Source organism: Tupaia chinensis, unplaced genomic scaffold (genome assembly GCF_000334495.1).
Source record: "Tupaia chinensis unplaced genomic scaffold, TupChi_1.0 Scaffold143687_1, whole genome shotgun sequence".
NCBI classification, from domain to species: Eukaryota; Metazoa; Chordata; class Mammalia; order Scandentia; family Tupaiidae; genus Tupaia; species Tupaia belangeri.
The window spans coordinates 632,513-652,838 of record NW_006203535.1 but is presented as its reverse complement, the minus strand read 5'-3'; the positions used below and the strand labels follow the sequence as shown (position 1 = coordinate 652,838).

The window sequence follows — 20,326 nt, the reverse complement described above, 5'->3', positions numbered from 1 at the left end:
ATACTTATTAAAATAGTCTCAAATAAATTAGTCTTCCTCAACTGTTTAATTTTGTCTGGTGTAATTTTTCTTTGATAAGAGATGTTTAATGGAGATGGAGAGAAAGGTAAATTTAAAATGTAAAATGTTATGCAAAACATATTTTAAAAATTAAAGACATCCTGGATTGTCTAAGGATCACTGGAAGGCTATGAGTCAAGTACTAAAATATCTAATGAATGAGAGCAAGTGGCTAAGACTTACGTGGATGACTAGGCCAATAAGAAGCAAGAGAAAGAAGAGGTATTTTATGAAAGTGTAAGAAATATGAACGATCTGAAGGCTGTAATATAGAGGGAAGAAGACACAGATTAGCTTCCAAGATGGAAATAGATGTTTTTTGAGAGAAAAATGCATCTTGCACTGAAAAGGCATAGAGCATCATAGTATCTGGGGTTAACCTGGTTAAGACCTTGGACTCAAAAAAAAGTAGGTAGTTGTATATGATTGCTTAACTGATTGATAGGCATTTCAGAATAAACATGTTTTTAATCATAAATAGAAATGTTTTCAATTATTCTCATGATCTTATTTTACTATCATTGCATTTATATAAATTTTGTAGCTTTATGTCTTTTGTTCTTGTTCTGTTGAGATTATTTAAGTCCTAGCCCTGTGAATTACTCTTTAGTTTTTAAAGTTTTTATTGCAGTTCTTGTCTACATATCTTTTAATGGATACTTAAGAATAATTTTATATGAACCTCAACAATTTTATTAAAAATTTATATTGTAATAACTAAACGAGAATCAATTTTGAAACACTTCTCTTTCTGTCACTATTAGGGAATGTTAACTAAGAAGTATACTTTTTTAGACTAATTAGTAAATTTTTATACAACTTAAGATGATGTTTGTTAAAACTACTCACTTTCATTTGGACTAAAATACCTTTTTTACTTTCAGGGTTTCATAAATAAAACACAGCAGCCAGGGAAAACATTCCCAATTGTCTTTTTCAATTGCCTTCTGCCAGGGTTGTCAGGATGGATAGACTTTTCTAAAGCCCTTTGAGTGTGTTCTTGAACTGGTATGCTATAGTGAACACAGTTGCAATTGAACTGCAAACCTGAAATACCTTAGCCTAAAACACTGACGAGTTAAAAAAAATAAAATAAAAAAAGTATGACAATCAAAATGAGCTGTTCTGACCCTAAAATTCAATGACAGGAAAATTGAAAGTGGAGCAAAGAAAATATTTGCTTCAACAGATTGCTCTGAACAAATTGCACTCCAGAAGAAAAAGTTAATCTTAAATTTTTGTTATTGTGTCTTATAGTTTTCTAGTGATGACTGGTATTTCAAAAGTCATGAACAAATCATAATCCCCTTAAGTCAATTTTAGAGAACAAATATGAAGTCCTTTATTGTTTTCCTATTAGAATGTTACTAGTGAATAAAACAAATAGATGTGCATGCTTGCCTATATGCATGCACACACATGTGCACATGCACACTCAGAGTTTCTATAAAGGAAACCTTATCTTCTTTTGGAGAGAGATTTCTGCTATAGGGTGAGTACATTTGCTGGAGAGAGAGAGTCAGAGAGATTGAAAGCAAGAAATCACTCCCTGGGGAGATGCACACGCTGCAATCCCTTCTCCTCCACTCTCCTCTCCAGACTCTGGGCATACACACACACACACACTCTATGTGAGTTTCAAGATTCAAAGTTCAGAACTCGAACTGCTGTCAGTTATGTGGGACTCCAGCGACATAACCATTACATCATTTGCTGGACCCAAGAAGACCTTATCTTTAAAGTTAAAGAGTCTTCTTGGGAACCAGCAGTTAGTGTAATGGCTATGTTGCTGGACTCCCACGTAGTTGACCGCGGTTCGCGTCCTGGACCTGGTGGCTTAGAGCTCACGTCAGGCGCAGGCGCGTGTGCTTGCATGCCCAAGATCCCGAGTAGAGAATGGAGGAGAAGGGATTGCAGCGTGACCATCCCCCCTGGGGAGTGATCTCTCGCTTTCTGTCTCTATGTCTCTCTCTGTCTGTCTGGCAAGCGCACGTGCCCTATAGCAAAAATTTCTCCAAAAAGAAAAGAGTCTTCCTTTTTTATAAAAGGTTTTGTGGGCCAGCAGGTGGCACAGAAGTTAATGTGGCTGGAGTCACACTGGGTATGTGTGCATGTTGTTAGTAGTTAGTGATGAGGCATTTAGAATTGAAGGCAAACATATCGTGATAAGATTTGCAAATCTCAGGGTAAATCTGTTCATTATCACCATTTTTTTCTATTATTTTCCTTCTCATTCTACTTCTTTGCCCAGGTTTATTTTTGTTTAATCTATGTCTGCCTTTTCTAAAACATCAGCTATTTACACCCATAGTACAGTCTTAAAACAAGGTAAAACAAACAAAAATGGTACAATGAAAGGTGGGAGAAATTGTAAAATGAAAGATGGTAGAAATTACCAAATCCTTGGAGTGCTCCTCCTAGCATCTGAGCATCCATTATGGGATTGAAATTGGGAGCTGGGAAGATAGTTCCTTGTACCTGGAAAAGTCCATGAGAAAGAGATTGCAGCTATTAAAGGGGCACATTAAAGGTCTCATTATTATTTTCCCCCAGAAATAAAAACAAAAGTACATTCTACAAGTGGCATACACAGGTCTATTAAACAAATGTTCAAACTCTATTTAAACTGTAGAGAGCATATTTGGTTGAATTTATTTTAATCCACTGGCCTCTACTGGGTTGGTATCTATTACTCACACAGGAAACAGTGACATTAGAACCAATAGGAGAAAAATCTAAGAATTTATAATATATATCTTCTTAACAAACAGAATTTTCTTAGGAATCGGAGACTATTTTATGGAAACAAAAAAGAAGACTGTATGAGGGATTTCATGTCATTCATGTGATTTAGAAGTGGCACTTGTGCTATAGCTTTTCACATATTTGAGGTCCTAAAATCTTATTAGAGAAAATGGAAATATTTGAATTTGGGTTATGGGATTCAAAAAAACCGCGGTGATAAAGTAATAGATAGGGTAGAAATTATTCAGTTGAAACTCACAGCTACAGATGAAAACATAAAACCTGACTGACATTCCATTTACACTCTCTCTCTTGCCAATAAAAACATGGCAGACAATTTAAGGCAGGCTTTAGATCTTCATGCTTAGATACTTTAGACAGATTCAGCCAGGACGAGGCACCAGATGATCACAGTCAGCACGAGAGAGAGGTCAATCAAAATTTATGAAGAAGGGCAGCCCTTCCCTTGTGTGGTCAGTATGTCCAGAAACGCTGGGAAAAACATGGCCTCCCATAGCAAATAAGCCTAACTTGGCTTTGAGAAAAACTCAGACGTTCAGTGAACTCTTCTGTAGCAATACAATTTAAGCTGAAGATAAAGTTTTCTATTGCACATTGTCTAACAGAACATTTATGAATGACAAGACAGAATCATAATTTCTATTGAAATAAGCATACCAATACTATGTATGTGTGTGTGTGTGTGTGTGTGTGTGTGTGTGTGTGTGTAATGCAAGGTCCATTTGACTCTTTTTTTATTTCTATTTCTCTTTTTATTTTATCTTTAAATTTACATTCCATCATTGTACATCCTTATAATGCATAATATAGTTTCAAAATAGGCATATAATACATGACACTTGAATTGATCATATTACCATATACATCATTTTCTACAGAAAACTTTGCATTCTTTTTTGTTAAAGGTTTTTTTTTCCATTGTCGGTCCCACCTGCCCTCTACCATCCAGTCCCCTCTCTCAGTTTCTGGTATTCTTTTGACATAGTGTTTTTCACATTACCAGTCTCATTACTGATATCATCTATTGGTTCCTTTCTCTGTTTTTCTTGATTAGTCTAGTTAATGGTTTGTCAATTTTGTTTATCCTCTCAAAAAACTTTTTGTTTTGTTGATTTTTTGTATAGTTCTTTTATTCTCTATTTCATTTACTTCAGCTTTAATCTTTTCTATTTCCTTTCTTGGTATTTTTGTGTTTTTGTTGTTGTTGCCTGAGATGTGATGTTTAAGTCATCTACATGTCACCTCTCTAATTTTCTCCTTTGAGTACTAGTAGCTATAAACCTCCCTTTAATGACTGATTTCATTGTGTGACAAAGATTATGGAAAGTGGTGTGTTCATTATCATTGATTTCAATGAATAGTGATTTTAGTCTTAATTTCTTCAGTAGTTTGGAAGCGTTTCAGGAGTTAAGTTGTTTAGTTTCCATGTTTTTGTGTATCTTCTGAGATTGTTTAGTTTCCATGTTTTTGTGTATTTTCTGAGAGATCTTTCAGTGGCTGATTTCAAGTTTAATTCCATTCTAATTTTCATCACCCTGTAACATTAAAGTTATATGATCCTTTGTAAGTGAAAAAATGTGAGGCACAGTGAAGGTAAGGAACTTACTGAGGTTATACAGCTACTTAGCAGTGAAGAAGAGACTTGAATTTAAACTTACCTGGGTATCAAACCAAAATACTAAAATATTTTCCCTAATTTCTTACATTATTTACTTGGTGTATATAAACTTTATTATAGGAGAATCTTATCACATAAATAATTTGTATGGTGCAACAACTCAACTGTATTCCTATTTAGATTAGGAATTGTGTTTGCACAATACTTTCTATATCTCAACATGTAGCACTTTGGGTAAATTTATAACTAAGCAATTGTTTCAAGTCTATAAAATAGTTTACAATTAAATCATATAATAACCAAAGAGATACATTAATATATTTTAACATGTCCTAAACTTGTTGAGTTCTTTTCATATAAATTTCTGAGCTCAATGTAAGCCATTCAATCCAGGTACCTGGATGTGGTGTAAACCAAGCAACATGAACATGATCCCATAGAATGGTAGCTGTTTGGGAAGACCTATAAATTCTCTCAAAAATATGAAATTCTAAGATATTTTGATGATTGCTTCATTTTACCTGTATATGAGAAGAACTGATAGATGAAAAGCAACTTTATGAATCAATTGCTTCTGTAAAATTTTAAGTTTTCTTAGTTTGCCATTACAGCCAATTTTTCAAATTCATTCATTCATTTTAAGTGTGCTTTTTTCTTCCATGAGTAAGAAAGACAGGGAGACAGCAACTCCAACAGCTCTTGACATGGCAATCCATCTCTAGCCTCATCCAGCCCTGAATCTTGGACATATGTACATGGAAGAGTCTATGTACAGGTCATACTCTCTTCGGGTGAGAACCCAGGACATTCATTCCTATGAAGATCAGCCAAACAGCATTGTATCTTACTGCTGCACCATTCAGCCTCAGGAAGACAATTTCTAATAGGCGATGTAGATCTTTATGACTCGCCTTACTAGGATTTCTTTACAAGGTTCTACTTCATTTCCTGAGATAGTTTTATGGACTAGCAATGTTATTTTCTTTTGCACAACAGTATGTTATTTCAGGCCTTTTCCCTCATTGTGAGTCCAAATAGTACTAGGTACTGGGAATTAATAAGAAAACAAAAATCCTATTAGATAAAGTAGAAAAAAAATGAGGAGAAACACTAAATAAAATTAAGCTATTAATAAATACAAAATAATCATTGTAGGTGTGATAAGACCCTCTTGAAGGCACTTTTTCTTTCTCTGTCTCTCACAAACATGCATACGCTCTCATGAATAAAAGACAACAACATGTAGCAAGTATTATAGATATGAAATGTTTCCAACTTGTGAAGTTTCCATCATTTTTGATTATTTAAACAAATAGTGTTCTCTATTAGTCAAATGATTTAGAATTAATAGTATAAAATATAATGAAATAGGGGTCAGAAGATGGAATGGTGGTTAAGGAACTGTATTCACACATGACAGACTATGGCTCAAGTCTTTTACCTGGCAGCTTGCTTTCTTATTTTCCCCCTCTCTGTGTCAAAGTGAAAAACGATAATAATAATTAAAAAAAACCCACTTCTTTAAAAATATACAGAAAATATGAATAATAATCTTCTCAATATTATTTACACACACACACACACACACATTCTTTTTAATTTTTTTCCTTTTAGGCAAGTTTCTAAAAATCTCTGTCCATTTCATGAAATAGCTCTGAAGCGGAAATCTTCTACAGTACCAAATATTTTCTGTAAGGCTTTAAACATCCTTTTCTGAGTGAAATAGCAGCCAATTTCTCAATAATTTAGGCAACTACTCCCCATTCATTAGTATGACTTTTTGGAAAAGACAGAACCCCATTATGGAATCCCGACTGCTCACATCACAATCACTTTTCCCTCGGATTGAGCTAAAGGATTTTTCAAGAGCTGAGAGCACAGCATAATTCAAAATGAGTGAGAACCTAGAGTGCTATAATAGCTGCTTCCCCCAAATGGAAAACACATGGCTGGAACTTTTGTGAGACTGATCACGAGAGGACAGTCTACGTAATCATTTCAGTTGAGGGAGACAAAAAGTGCTTATGATTTTTTTTCAACCTTTTTGAAAGCTCTGCTGTTTAGCATACCATGCTAATAAAACTAAGCACACATTTTCTCCTTTCTTAATTCATTGCTTTATTAGTGTTTCCCCATTCTTAAACAATGGCAGAGTTACACATGGGAGATTCACAAGAAGTTTAATATGTATCTGACAATACAAAGAGTGTGATAAGAACTCATAGAGTTGAGACCAGCAGATGGAGTAGCAGTTATGTTGCTGGACTCCCACATAGTCAACGATAGTTCCAGTCCTGGACCCAGTGATTTAAAACTCATGTCAGGTGTGTGTGCACACATGCCTATAATCCCTAGAGGAGAATTGAGGAGAAGGGATTGCAGCATGGCCATCCCCCCAGGGGGTGATTTTTTGCTTTCTGTCTCTCTGTCTTTTTCTATTTCTCCAGTGAGCGCACAAACCCTTTGGCAAAAATCTCTCCCCAGAAAAGAAGAAATCATAGAGTAGTATAATCCATTACATTGTCAATTATTATCAATCTGCTCAAAATATAAGAAGAATCCAGCATATATCAATGTTTTAAATCTAGTACATTTTTAAAAGAAGCTATTTTGGAGAGAACTTTTTCCAGTTGTTTTTCTTAACTTTTTCCATTGTTCAATTGTCATTTGAGAACAACTATTTCCAAATTGCTTTCAAAGCAATTTGAATATTTATCACTGAATGATGGATTTGAAGTTTACAATCAGCCAAAGCTAGGATGAATAATATGCAGAGAAATGTAGCTAGGTAACAGCAGTGTGAATGTTTGTGTGTGTATGTTAAAATATATTGGGATATTAGTGAATCTGGAAGCAATTTCTAAAATTAAATGATATAAGTTATGCTACTAGATTGCATAGTGTTTCATTACCTTATGGTTTCAATATACCAAACTTTATTTAGCTGTTAGGTCACAAAAAATGTGGATTAGAAAATGTGACTAGATGTGACTTTCACCTATTACTGCTTCTGAGATAACATTTGCTTTACTGAGCCCTGATCACCTGGTCAGTAGTCATCTGGCACCAGTTTCTAATACCATCTAATATAAGGGCAAATAAAAGTTTTTTTCTTTATTCATGGTAGGACACATGTACACATAGGTTAGTATGAATGAGAGACTCATATAAGACCCTCCACAGGATCTATTCATGCTGGGACCCCCTTCCTCCAATCCTTCAGCTCTTCTGATCCCAAGCATTTGCGAGCATGCCAGCATGTTTTCAGGCAGACCAAATCGGGGATTCAAACCATGGTCACCATGTTGGATCCTGCTTCTCTTGAGCAGCGTATTACTGTGCTATGGAGCTGGCCCCTTAATGGAAACTTTTTATTGGTTATCAGAACATTTGATAGTAGCATATCAGAAAAATGTCCCTATATAAAATAAATAAAATATAATATTTTATAATATATCTTTGTTGATTTTAAGTTCATTAGAATGTCAGACATATCTGATTCAGTGATTTAGGCACTGAAAGTTCCAGTTATATTTTTGGATGGGGAAATCTGGACATTCTAGTTCCTCTGTTTTTCTTTTTCTTTTTTTTTTTTTTTTTTTTTTTATTGTTCCAGTTTATGTCAAGGTAAATGGTTATTGACCTATTAGTAGCCTATGTGTGGTATAATTGATCTTGAAGGATATTGCAAATATAATTTTCACAAAGAGAGAGTCAGAGAAAGTTGAACTACTGTGATACTGTGCAAAATCAAGTTGATTTTATTTATTGTATGAGACTTTGAGTTTCATTTACTGTTGTCAGTAGGTTTAGTGACTACTTCAATGTAGTTTCAGAAGCCAAAATTCCTTCTCTCTGCACTTGATCCATCTACATAGATTGTATTCCACACAAAATTTCAGACCAAAGCCAAACTCTACTGATAATCTGAAATCTTTTCAGATTTTATCAGGCAATAGTGATTATTCACTTTCTTCTCTGTAACATGTAGCCTTCCCCCCACCCCCCACTTGTTTTTACCTCTAAATTTTTAAATTCTGAAGGGAAGATACATTTATTTCCTTGATTTCCAAAGCATCTCAATTAGTGAATTAGATCTAATGTGGCTCACAAATGTTCATAAAGTTAAAACAATCCATGTACAGAGTGACATCTTTAGTTTCCCAGTAGTTTTTAACATTTGTTAGTCATCTAAGCAAGTAATGCTCTCGGCATTTTTCCCTGCATTTCCTTGGTAATCACCTCAGCAGTGTGGTGAGACTGAAACTATTAATCTTATTTCACACATGAGGAGACTATGAGCCTGAGTAAGCTGTTTAAAGCCACACAGGTGGCACATCATGAAGCCAAACTCAAATCTAAATTTAACTTCATGGTCAGTGCCCTTTCGATTATAGCTATAATTGATGTACAATAAAATAACATGTACTATTGAGGCTTATTTTAAATTTTTTACAAGAAAAAATTCCATTTGCAAAGAACCTTACATAAAAAGAATTCTAAAACTGAAAGCTCATTATTATTATAATTAGCTATAAGGGGCATGTATTTGCCAGAGAGAGAGACAGAGAAAAAGAGAGCGAGAGGAAGGGTAAGAAATCACCTTCCAGGGAGGATGACCACACTGTAATCCCTTCTTCTTAATTCTCTAAGGATTTTTGGACACATACCTGCACTTGGCATGTTTTTTAAGTCCAGACCTTGAATGCCAAGTCAGTCAGGTGGGATCTAGCCTTAACCGCTGCACCACCAACTGGTCCTATTATTTATTTATTTATTTATTTTTAATTACCAGAGATACGTGTGCATACCAACAACCAAGAGACATGAGGGCAGAAAAAAAGCAGCCTCAATGGACCATGGTTGTGACACAGTCGTTTCTTCTCCATCGCTCTGTTTGGGATTTCTGGCACACACACACATGTACTCAGTGTGTTTTCAAGACACTGGGGTTGTGATTTGAACATGGTTGGCCATGTGGGATCTGCCTTAACCACTAGGCTATTTGGCACACCCATAAGTTTATATTTTTACGTCCTTCAAAGACAAAGAGAATAGATCTGTGTACAGTTGTGTATGTGTCTATGTCAGAGGTGGGAATTGAGAGAGAAACAATAATTAATTGTCATTGCCTGCATTGCCAAAATGTAATTAACAGATTGTCCAGTATTTATTTTCAAGTTATTTGCAGAATGCCAATGCAAATTCCTTTGTTGTCAGGAACCTCCAGAAGAGGTTGGTTGGGATGACTTTTTGTTAATGGTATATTGGGAAAGTGAAACAATTGGGGTTGTACTCATGATAGGATTACCCAGTATCAAGAAGTGATAGCATGCCTGGGCTGGCTGGATGTTCTACAAACTAATTAATTAAAAGAAAAGGAAGCAGAGTTCTATGTGAGTAAGAGAATCATTAGCCTTCATTCTCCCATAGCCTTCTAATGTCAGAAAATAATCTTTAGAGAGACAGTCACTGGCATTTTTGTTAACTTAATTTGAATCTCTAAGGACAATAAAACTTCAGCTTATATCTGAATTATTTTTGCCAAAAGAAAAAGTATATTATCTTATTAAAATAAAATGTAATGAACAGATGAATAGTTCATTAGTAATGGTACAGTTACTGATATTAAGATAAATTTATGGCCAGCTTGTGGCGATTAAGGGGCCTGGAGTCCACATGGGCGACCATGCTTTTTGATTCTTAGACTTGGTGGTTTAAGAAACACACTGGTGTGGGAGAGGGGGCAGCAGATCGTGCAGCAGTTTCATCCTGGACTCTCACATGGCTGACCGTGGTTTGAGTCTCAGACCTGGTGGCTTAAAAATCATACCAGGCATGTGCACGTGTGTGTCCAAGATCCCAGAAGGAGAAGGGATTGTGGTGTGGCCATCCCCCAGGTCTGGACCTGGAACTGTGAAGTCTAGCAAGTGAGATTTCTCACTTTTCTCTCACCAGGAGGGTGATTTCTTCCTATTCCTCCCAGTGTCTGTCTTTCTCACTGGTGAGCTCATGTGTTCTAAGGCAAAAATCTCTAAAAAAAATAAAAAAAAAAAAGAAGAAGAAACACACTGGATGCATGCCTGCATGCCTAAAATCCTGAAAGGAGGAAGAGATGGAGAAGGGATTGTAGCAAGACAGTGCCCCATGGGAGGTGCTTTCTTGCTTTTCCTCTCTCTGGCTCTCTCTCTCCACATGTTCCCTGTGGCAGTTTTTTTTTTTTTTCTTTTTTAAAAATAAGTCTGATTACGTTATTATTTAGTTGAGATGTATTTCTAAATATGAACTGATTACTATTTTAGTTGCCATAAAGTCTTTAAACTTAGTAGGTAGATGTCAAGGAGTTTAAAAAAAAAAAAGATAAAAGACAACTGATTCCACCCACATAGCCTCTTATAAGTAAGATCTGAGTGTCTTCACAAACATGATTTTACTATATTAGTCATCAATTTTCCAGGAGGATGTAATTGAAAAAAAATCTTATCTTATTAGGAAACTACTAAGCTTGACCTATTAATAACTAGAGTAAAATAGCATCTGATGACTACATATTCTTCAAGGCTCAGGATACAGCTTAAGATATCCAATTCCTAATCCCTAGGACCTGCGAATGCTACTTTATATAACAAAAGGGACTCTGTAGATGTGATAAAGTTAAAGGTCTTGAAATGGGAGATTAATTTGGGTTATTTTATGGGACATAAATATAATTCTGATTTATTAAAGGAGGGGGCCAACAGGAGATTTGACTGTAGAAAAAGAAGACAGCATGATGATTAAAGCAAGATTCTGTGTTGCTGGCTTTGAATGAAGGAAGAGAACATGACACAAGGGACGTAGGTGGCCTCTAGAAGTGAGAAGAGGCAAGTAAAGCACTTCTTCCCGAGTGTCTTTAGTCTACCAGTCCTATCTATACCATAACGTTAGCCTGTTGAAACTTATTTCAAATTTTTGACCTCCAGAACTGTGGATAAAATTTAAGCCACTAAATTTGTGGTAATTGTAGCAATAGGAAGCTAATAGACTGAGTTTGAAATTCTTGTCACCACATGCCCATTAATTCTAAACTGTATGTCACAAATTGCCCAGACCTAAAGGAGCACCCTATATTCTTCTCAAAAGATGAGTGAATATACATCTAGGACAGAACAGAGCAATAAAAGAAAAGCAAAAATAAGAAAAACAGAAAAAAATAAGGTAACGAAAGAATCACATCTTTCAATGAAAAAGTATTACCTCATGTTGGAGAACATTAATAAAAATAAGATTAATATTTAAGACATAACATTTAGACAAATTCAAGTTACTTAAAAAGAAAATGATCAAGGGAACCAGCAGTTAGCGTAATGGCTATGTCGCTGGACTCCCACGTAGTCGACCGCGGTTTGCGTCTCGGACCCGGTGGCTTAAATCTCACGCCAGGCACGTGTGCGTGCGTGCCCAAGATCCCGAGAGGAGAATGGAAGAGAAGGGATTGCGGCGTGACCATCCCCTCTGGGGGGTGATTTCTCGCTTTCTGTCTCTATGTCTCTGTCTGTCTGGCGAGCGCACGCGCCCTATAGCAAAAACCTCTCCAAAAAAAAAAAAAAAAAAAAGGAAATGATCAATATGGGATTTGAGGGAACAGCAGGTGGCCTGGTGGTTGAGGTACTGGACTTCCACATGATCGATCATGGTTCGAGTCCCAGACCTCGTGGCTTGCTTTCTCACCACCCCCTACCATGTCTCTCTCTGGACAGATTAAAAAATAAAAGAAATAAATAAAATTTAATAAATATTTCGAAACAGACAAAAACAAAACAAAACAAAACAAAAAAATTGGTATTTTAATTCTCTTTTGCACAACTGATTGTGAGAAATATTTGATCAGCCTTTTCACAGTCCAGAGGAAAATCTCTAGGACTCAAAAGTTTTAAATCCAGCAAAACTATAATTTGAAAGAATGGCAAAAGGAAAAATAACATTTTTCCAAAACATAATATTCAAGAATGAGTCTAAAGAAAATGAAAGCTGAAACAGTATAAAGAAGTAAAGGGAAGAAAACAAGAAGTTTAATAACATTGGTACCACCGTCTAAAAGTAATGGTCAACATTTACCAAGTTTTCAACATATACCAAGACTTGTGCTAAATAATTTAAATTATCTTATGCTATGGCTTGAATGTACTGTCTCCTCCAAAATTCATGTTGAAACCTAATCACCAAGATCATGGATTTGGAAGGTGCGGCCTCTTGGAGGTAACTGGGTGGTAGGCATCTGCCTTCATCCATTGGATTATGTGCCCTAATGAAAGGTTTCAGTGGAGGAAGTCCATTACTTTTTCCCTTCTGCCTTCTTTTGTGTGAGGATACAGTGTTCCTCTCCTTTAGAGGATGAATCATTCAAGGTGCCATCTTGGAAGCAGAGACTAGACCCTCACCAAATAAGGAACCTACTGACACTTTGATCTTGGACTTGCCAGTCTCTATAACTGTGAGCCCGAGAAGGCGCTTTCTCACTTTCTCTCTCTCTCTCTTTCTCTCTCTCACTTTCTCTCTCTCTCAGATAAGTGCATGCACCCTACAGCAAATTTAAATAACTAACTGAATAAATAAAATAATGTGCAAAAGTTCTAGAGATGGAGGCACCAAGTTTCTTACTATTTGTATAGCTATTATGTAATTTAAATAGCACCCATATATTCTTATCTAATATGATGTAATCAACAAGGGTGTATCAGGCAAGGCAAGTGTTCCTATTTCTATATCAGATATTAAAAAATGCTGACTCAATATTTACACAATAATTGGCAGTATAGAATGAGTGCTCTGATTTTAAATCCAATGCTTTTCAGCTCACCTGTTGACCTTAATTTCTTACTGTTTATTGATTATTATTCTTATATTTCAAAAAATTAAGGCTGGTTTTGTCTTTGTCTTCTAAGTTTATTTGTCTTATAGGTTTAGTGTGTAATGAACATAAATTAATCTGGAGGGCTTTAAACATATAATAACAAAAAATTTAAAGGATAGAATGGGAAGCAAATTTGATATAGGATCTATGTGATTGATCATGCTCAAGTAACACACAGTCCTGAATTTCAGACTTAAGGTAGACATTATGCCAACATTTAATGCAATAACACTTAAAGTGTGAAGAACTGCATTTCATGGACTTATCAGAATGATTTTTACAAAATGATGTTGAAGTCCAGTGATCAATGGTAATTCCAAAATTTTAGCAGCTTTTGTCTAATTCGATATTTTAAGAGAAGTTAGTAATCAGTACTCTCAAAGTACAGTAACCTATTTCACAAACACAGACAGATTGTTGATGATTAACAATTATTTGGCTTTTGGGGCTAGCAGATGGCCTACTGGTTATGGTGCTGGATTTCCACATGGCTGCCCATGGTTCGAGTCCTGGACTTGGCAGCTTGAAACCAATGAGGCACGTGTGTGTGTGTGTGTGTTTGTGTGCGCGTGCGTGCCTAAAATCCTGGGGAGGGATTGCAGCATGACTCTCCTCCATGGGGAACGATTTCTCACTTTCTGTCTTTTTGTCTCTTTGTGTCTCTCCAGCTAGCACACGCACCCTATTGCAAAAATCTCTCTCTCAGAAAAAAAATAAAAAATTAGCTTTCAATAGCAGAGATCAGTGATACTGTGACCCAGCGAACTATGTTATTGAAATGTTCATGTGGAAAAGAATGGTCCTTTTGTCTACTATTAATAGTCCTTTTTGGATATTAATAAACTAATAGAAGAAATATCACAAAGTTCTATTCCCAATGTATTTTACCTTTATAATAATGCTTAATTGTGGTTAGTTTAATGTCTTTATTTTCCTCTGAGTTAATACTAACTGAAGCAAGATAATATGAATTTGATTATTTTTATTGACGAAGGCACACACTTACTAGGGACAAAAAGAAGAGAGAAGGATAAGAGAGAGAGAAAAAGAGAGAGAGAGAAAAAATATCAATAGCATGTGAGAATAATTCAACCTTTTTCTCCTCCATTTCTCTATCCCATCAAGATTTGGGGCACACAGATACTCAAACCTGCCACGTTTTTTAAGCCTGCTAGAATTAGAACTGTTTGGCCATGTGGGATATAGCCCCTTATTCCTAGAGTTTAACTGTGTTCCTTGTTGAACAATGTAGTAAATTACTTAGATCCTCCTGATTGACACTTCACGAAGCTACCATTAGAGATGCTTGGTAAACCTAAGTTATTATAACTATTAATACAATATAAATTGTGAGCCGCAGTAATTTTTAATCCCATTCCTATTCTTTCTCCTGCTCTCCATCCTCCTCCTTGTTATCATTATTAGTTTCAACCTGTAATATCACTCAGGCTTTGTTCTTCTGAGTCCCATAGAACACTGTCTTGTTTGCAAGAATCATTTGATATAAAATTAGAAATGTCTAATTTCATTTAGCTGCAAAAATAAAACTTTAAACCTTTAGATGTCTACAGATCTATATAGTTTACTTTCTGCATGTTTTATTTCAGGAATTCAAAATAAATGGTTTTAAGATATTTTTAACCTAAAATTGTCTATACTGTGAGCATTAAAAAGTGCAAAAATCTCTGGATCCTAACAGCTTTTAAAATCATATTAACTTTTCTTTTTCTTGATTAAAATTGGACAGAAGTCAATCATCTACATCCTTTATGCAAGCAAGGTACCTCAAAAAATTCCATTTGTTTAGGTGCTAAAAGGAAAATTTATAACAATAAATGCACGTATTAGAACAAAAAAAATCCTTGAATCAAAATTTACGCTTTCACCTTCAGAAATTAGGAAAGTATTAGAAGTTCACATTAAACTAAGCAGAATGTAGGAATTAATAAAGGGTAGAAATAAATAACATTATAACATAAAATTAGTGAAATAAGATTATTATTATTTTTTAGAGGTTTTTGCTATAGGTAGGGTGCATGCACTTGCCAGACAGAGAGAGAGAGAGACAGAGAGATAGAAAGCGAGAAATCACCCCCCAGGGGGGATGGCCATGCCACCATCCCTTCTCCTCCATTCTCCTCTCAGGATCTTGGGCACACACGCACACGTGCCCAGCATGAGTTTAAGCCACCCGGTCCAGGACACGAACTGTGGTTGGCTACATGGGAGTCCAGCAACATAGCCATTACGCTAATTGCTGGTCCCGATATAAGATTATTTTTGAGCAACAGTAAAATTGATAAAATTTTAACCACATTTTGACAAAAATCAGAGAAGATACAAACCATAAATATGAAAATAGGAGAGGGTATCACTACCAAAATGAATGCTAAAAACAATTCTGTGGCCACCGATATGACAACTGAAAACCCTGACAGACAGGAATAACCAAATACTGTTATCAAAAGCAGATATCCTGAATAACCTTGTATCTATTGAGAAAACTAAATTTTTAGTTAGAAATATTTCAGCTAGGAAAACTCCAGGCCTACAAGGTTACACTAGAGAGTTTTAGAAATCATTTGGGGAAAAAAATTATGCCAACTATATGAAACGTCTTCTACAAAATAGATGAGATACTTTCTAATTCATTTTATGGGCCTGGCCTCAGACAAGTTCTCCAGCTCAGAGAATCCCCTTTCTTAGTCTCTGTGAGTCTCAGAAATCCCCTTTCTCAGCTTTCGTGAAGTATTTACAATCACACAAAACTACATATTTCATTTATATATTTGTACATTATGTGCCCTAATACTATTATTCAGAATAAATAAAAATGATTATACCAGATTCATATCATTGTGCTGTGCAGTGTTTTGTTGCTTTCTGGTGTGCATCTAATGTAGGCTCTTCATATGAATAGAATTACATTATTTTAGTGTGGTTGTCACCTGGTATCTATTGAAAAATATATTTACTCTATGGTCTTATGACACACCACAAGACATTGCCTTTAACCTCCTGGCTTATCAACCAATTTGCTTAATGACCTAGTCTTAGGAACAGAACTCGGTTTTAAGTGAGGAGAGCCAGTATATAAAAGAAAACTGTAGTACAACTAAGCAGGGTTTATCCCCATAGTACAAAGCAGGGTCACAGATAATATCATTCTGTAGTGAATCTCACTTGGAGGCAAGGATCTACAAGATCGAAGGAGGCTGAGGAAAGGATAAACTACTTCATCATTAAAATTAAGCTCTTTTCAAAGTTTATTTACATAAAATTTTGTTTACATATCTGTCTTAGTCTGAAAGAACAAAATCCAGATGAGAATATGTGACTGAATATAGTAAAAATTAACCTCATGCATTTAGACATACACTAGTTACTATTGTTTGTTATCCTGTCCTAACAATGAGTTCTACATCAAATTCGAGATTACATAAATTTTCCTTTGAATGTTTTCTCAATATGCAAAGAGAATCAAGAAAGAAATAAAAGGAAATAAATCTAAATCATAAAACTGCACTCCTGCATCATTTAGGAGAGAAGAATGAGGCATACTATTCCTGACAAGATCTAGCTCACTTTTTTGTTGCTGTTTATAATGACAGACAAGCTACATGTAACTTCCTCATTCTGAGAAGGGGCATTATTTAACACTTATTTCCCTTTGCAAATGAACTAAAATGTTTTCTAAAAAGCCATTTCCATTTCTGAAGCATTCACATTTACTGTGTATCAATATTATGTGTCCACAAGAAAAAGAACCACTTCACTAAGTCAATGAATTTAGGAGGCTTGAATATGTTGAAGGAAAATTAGACATATCTACACACAGTCATTCTACTAATCACAATATCTGGGATAAAACAGAAAAAGAGCTGTACTGGAATATGTTCCCAAGCCATTAAGTTGTGATAAGCCCAAAAGTGACTTTTGTTACACAAACAATTCCATTTCAAATTGAGTAATTCATCCATCACTGAAGGTTCATGAATTCAATCTTTTCTTTTTTCTGTTAAGGGACCATTGTATTCACTATGAATATTTACTTTTCTATATAGGAACTACAATGCTTGATTAAACACAGTAGTCAGGGTACCAGGTGATGAAAGGTACACAGAGGGTGCAAGTTCCCCTAGGTACTAACACCTTTATCTTCAGCATCTTTGTCTGTTCCTTACTTCTCCTTTACAACATGACATTTTGAGACTGGCAGCTAAATGAATGCCTCAAAGATTGTGAACACACACACACACACACACACAACATACACACACACACGCACACACATACACACACACACACACAAATATCTCCAAAGAGATAAATAAGAATATAAGTGATGGCAAAAACAGAAGAATGACTGAACTATAAAATTCAATAAGATTTATGAATTTTTAAGCCATTCCAAAGGCATAGTATTTAGAATGATATTTCTGCTAAGGTTAAAATGCTTTCTTTTCTCATAACTTGAGAAGTAGTAACATAATACTTTCAATTCTGGCTTGTTTAAAAATAAAATAGAACAAATGTTTCAATTAAGAGATAAGATGATAAAAATATAGTAAGACATCCTGTTGCTTCATTGCAAATTGCCACAAAGTAAAGATGCAAAACCAATCCAAAGTAACTTGGGAGTGAAGTTGATTCCCACTTTATGCATAATAGGAGTCCATAAAACACATTATGCTCTGTACAAATTACTTTTATGTTTTGTACATGATACTTGCCATGGTCTATTAACTTTTTTTCTGGTTCCTTCTATCATAATTACTAAATGTCTGAAGGACATAAATGAAAGTATAATTGATGAAGAACATAATCATAACCATGTGTTGTTATACCTGTGATGCTGGTCAAGAAAATGGGCCCTGAGAACCAATTTTTGCTCTGCATAAGATGAGAAATACATATCCACAAGCTATAGGCGAGGTTTTATGAATCAGTGAAGATCATTTAGAATAGGAAAGAAGCTAAGAGAATGACAGCCATTTAGAATAGGAAAGAAGCTAAGAGAATGAAGGCATGAATGAACTATGAGGTTTTTTTTCTTCTTAATTCCTGTGATTTGCTCTTTTGTTGTGAACCAGGCTGAGGTACTCCTGATTGCAGAGAATTTCTACTAATAGAATTATACAGTAGATAATGGATTGGGTGTGGGTATAGGAGCTTATACTACAAAATAAAATGCCAGGAAGTGTTGTTCTCCAAATGACTCCTTTATTTCTGCTTTTCCCGCTCCACCTAATTACAGAAATACATGACCCATTAAAATAACTCTGACTCATATTGCTCAAACAGAATTTCATGTCTTTTATCTTGTGATTTAATGAAACAACTCTAACTTTTAAAAGTTTGTGATTTATAATTATCTGATGACTTCCTTCCTGTACTGTTTGTTAAATGAGTTGACTAATTGGAAAAAAAAATATGATGGAAATATAGTTAACTATCTTTTTTCAGTTCATTGGGAGTTTTAAAACTCGCATTGCTGTTTAAACTTGAAGAGGGCTCTTAACTTAAACTGATGGTTTTTTAAAATGAGGACCAAGTATTAATGTTAATAGTAGAAGTATATGAAAAAATTAATTTTCAGACAATTTAAAAATTATCTGGGAAATTCTACTATTCTGGAATAACTAACGTATCTAGAAAGGTGTCTGATGTTCTAAAAGTTCTCGGATAAATATTAGAGGTTCTCTTTCGTATGTGTCTGGCTACAGTCATGTCTGCTCCAGCTCTCCATTAAAGTCAACCTATGAGGCTCAAATCTATACCACAGTGGCAATGTAGTGCTCATGAAAAGTTGGATCTCACGTGGCAAGTAGTGAGATTAAATGTTTAGATGTCTGACCCCAGTCTTTCTTTTTATTTTATGATTTTTTTGCCATGGGGTGAATGTGCTTGCTGGAGAGGGTGAAACAGAGACAGAGAGACGGAAAATGAGAAATCACCCCCAAGGGGGGATGGACATGCCTCAATCCCTTCATCTCCATTCTCCTCTTGAGATTTTGGGCATACATGTTCACAGACAAAGTGTGATTTTTTAAGCCACCGAGTCTGGGACTTGAATGGCTTTCAGCCACATGGGAGTCCAGTACGTTAATCACTATGCCACCTGCTGGTCCTGGCCCTGGTCTGTCTTAACCATGCTAGACACACATATGAGTGCCCAAGATCTGAGGGCTGAAGGACAGGAAGAAAGAGATCACTGGGTGACCAGACCTTTTAGACCTCTTTCTTTCTTTCTCTTACTCTCACATGCTGGTACATGTGCACTACCATGAAAAATAAAAGACAAACTGTTTAAAAAAAGAAAAGCAATCTTTGGTTGTTATAACAGAATTCAAAAAAAAAATTAATAACACATTTATTACTTCAAAGAAAAAGTTAGATAATTTTTCTAGTTCAATTTTCTTAATTCTCCAGAAACCTGAGTAAAGGTTGAAGTCATAACCAGCATGATTCATAACTTGTATTGAATCAAAGTGTGTAAAGTTCAGACAATGTAGTCTTGTGATAGTGAAAAGCAATCTAAAGTATGAATAACCTTTTAATAATATTTGTTCAGTAAGTCATGTTACAGATAAACAATCAAAGTCAGATTTCTTGGATGGAAGTCTTCCTCCCAGGAATACCTTTCTATAGGAGAAGCTTGCTTCAAAAATAATCTCGCCTTATCAACAGCCTCTGTTCCCATGGGATGTCTTCTCGGCTTGCAGTCGCCAGGATAACAGGCCCAGAATGTGTTTCTGAGTTTGGGAGTGCTTTTCCTCCACTACATGTAGTTCATTGCTAAAACCCAATGCATTCATTTCATCCTAGCTGAGCTAAAAGACTGGACATTTCATTGTACCTGGCAGCCATTGCTTAACTTGTTGCCTGTCTTTGGGTACTGAGTCATCCTAAGACAAATTCCTGAATAAGAGCATCTTTTTCTTAAAAAAAAGAATTATTTTCTTTAACTTTTTATTTCCTTTTTTTTT

General features: G+C 35.3%; 1 protein-coding gene across 1 annotated transcript in view; it reads right to left on the bottom strand.

Annotated features, from left to right (window-relative positions):
- Positions 1-20,326, bottom strand: part of ANXA10 (annexin A10) — a 71,393-nt gene that overhangs the window by 45,485 nt on the left and 5,582 nt on the right. Inside the window, exon 2 of the mRNA XM_006164708.2 lies at positions 2,457-2,538. Within this exon, the coding sequence (XP_006164770.1) occupies positions 2,457-2,538 (82 nt within the window). The remainder of the gene's footprint in view (positions 1-2,456; positions 2,539-20,326) is intronic.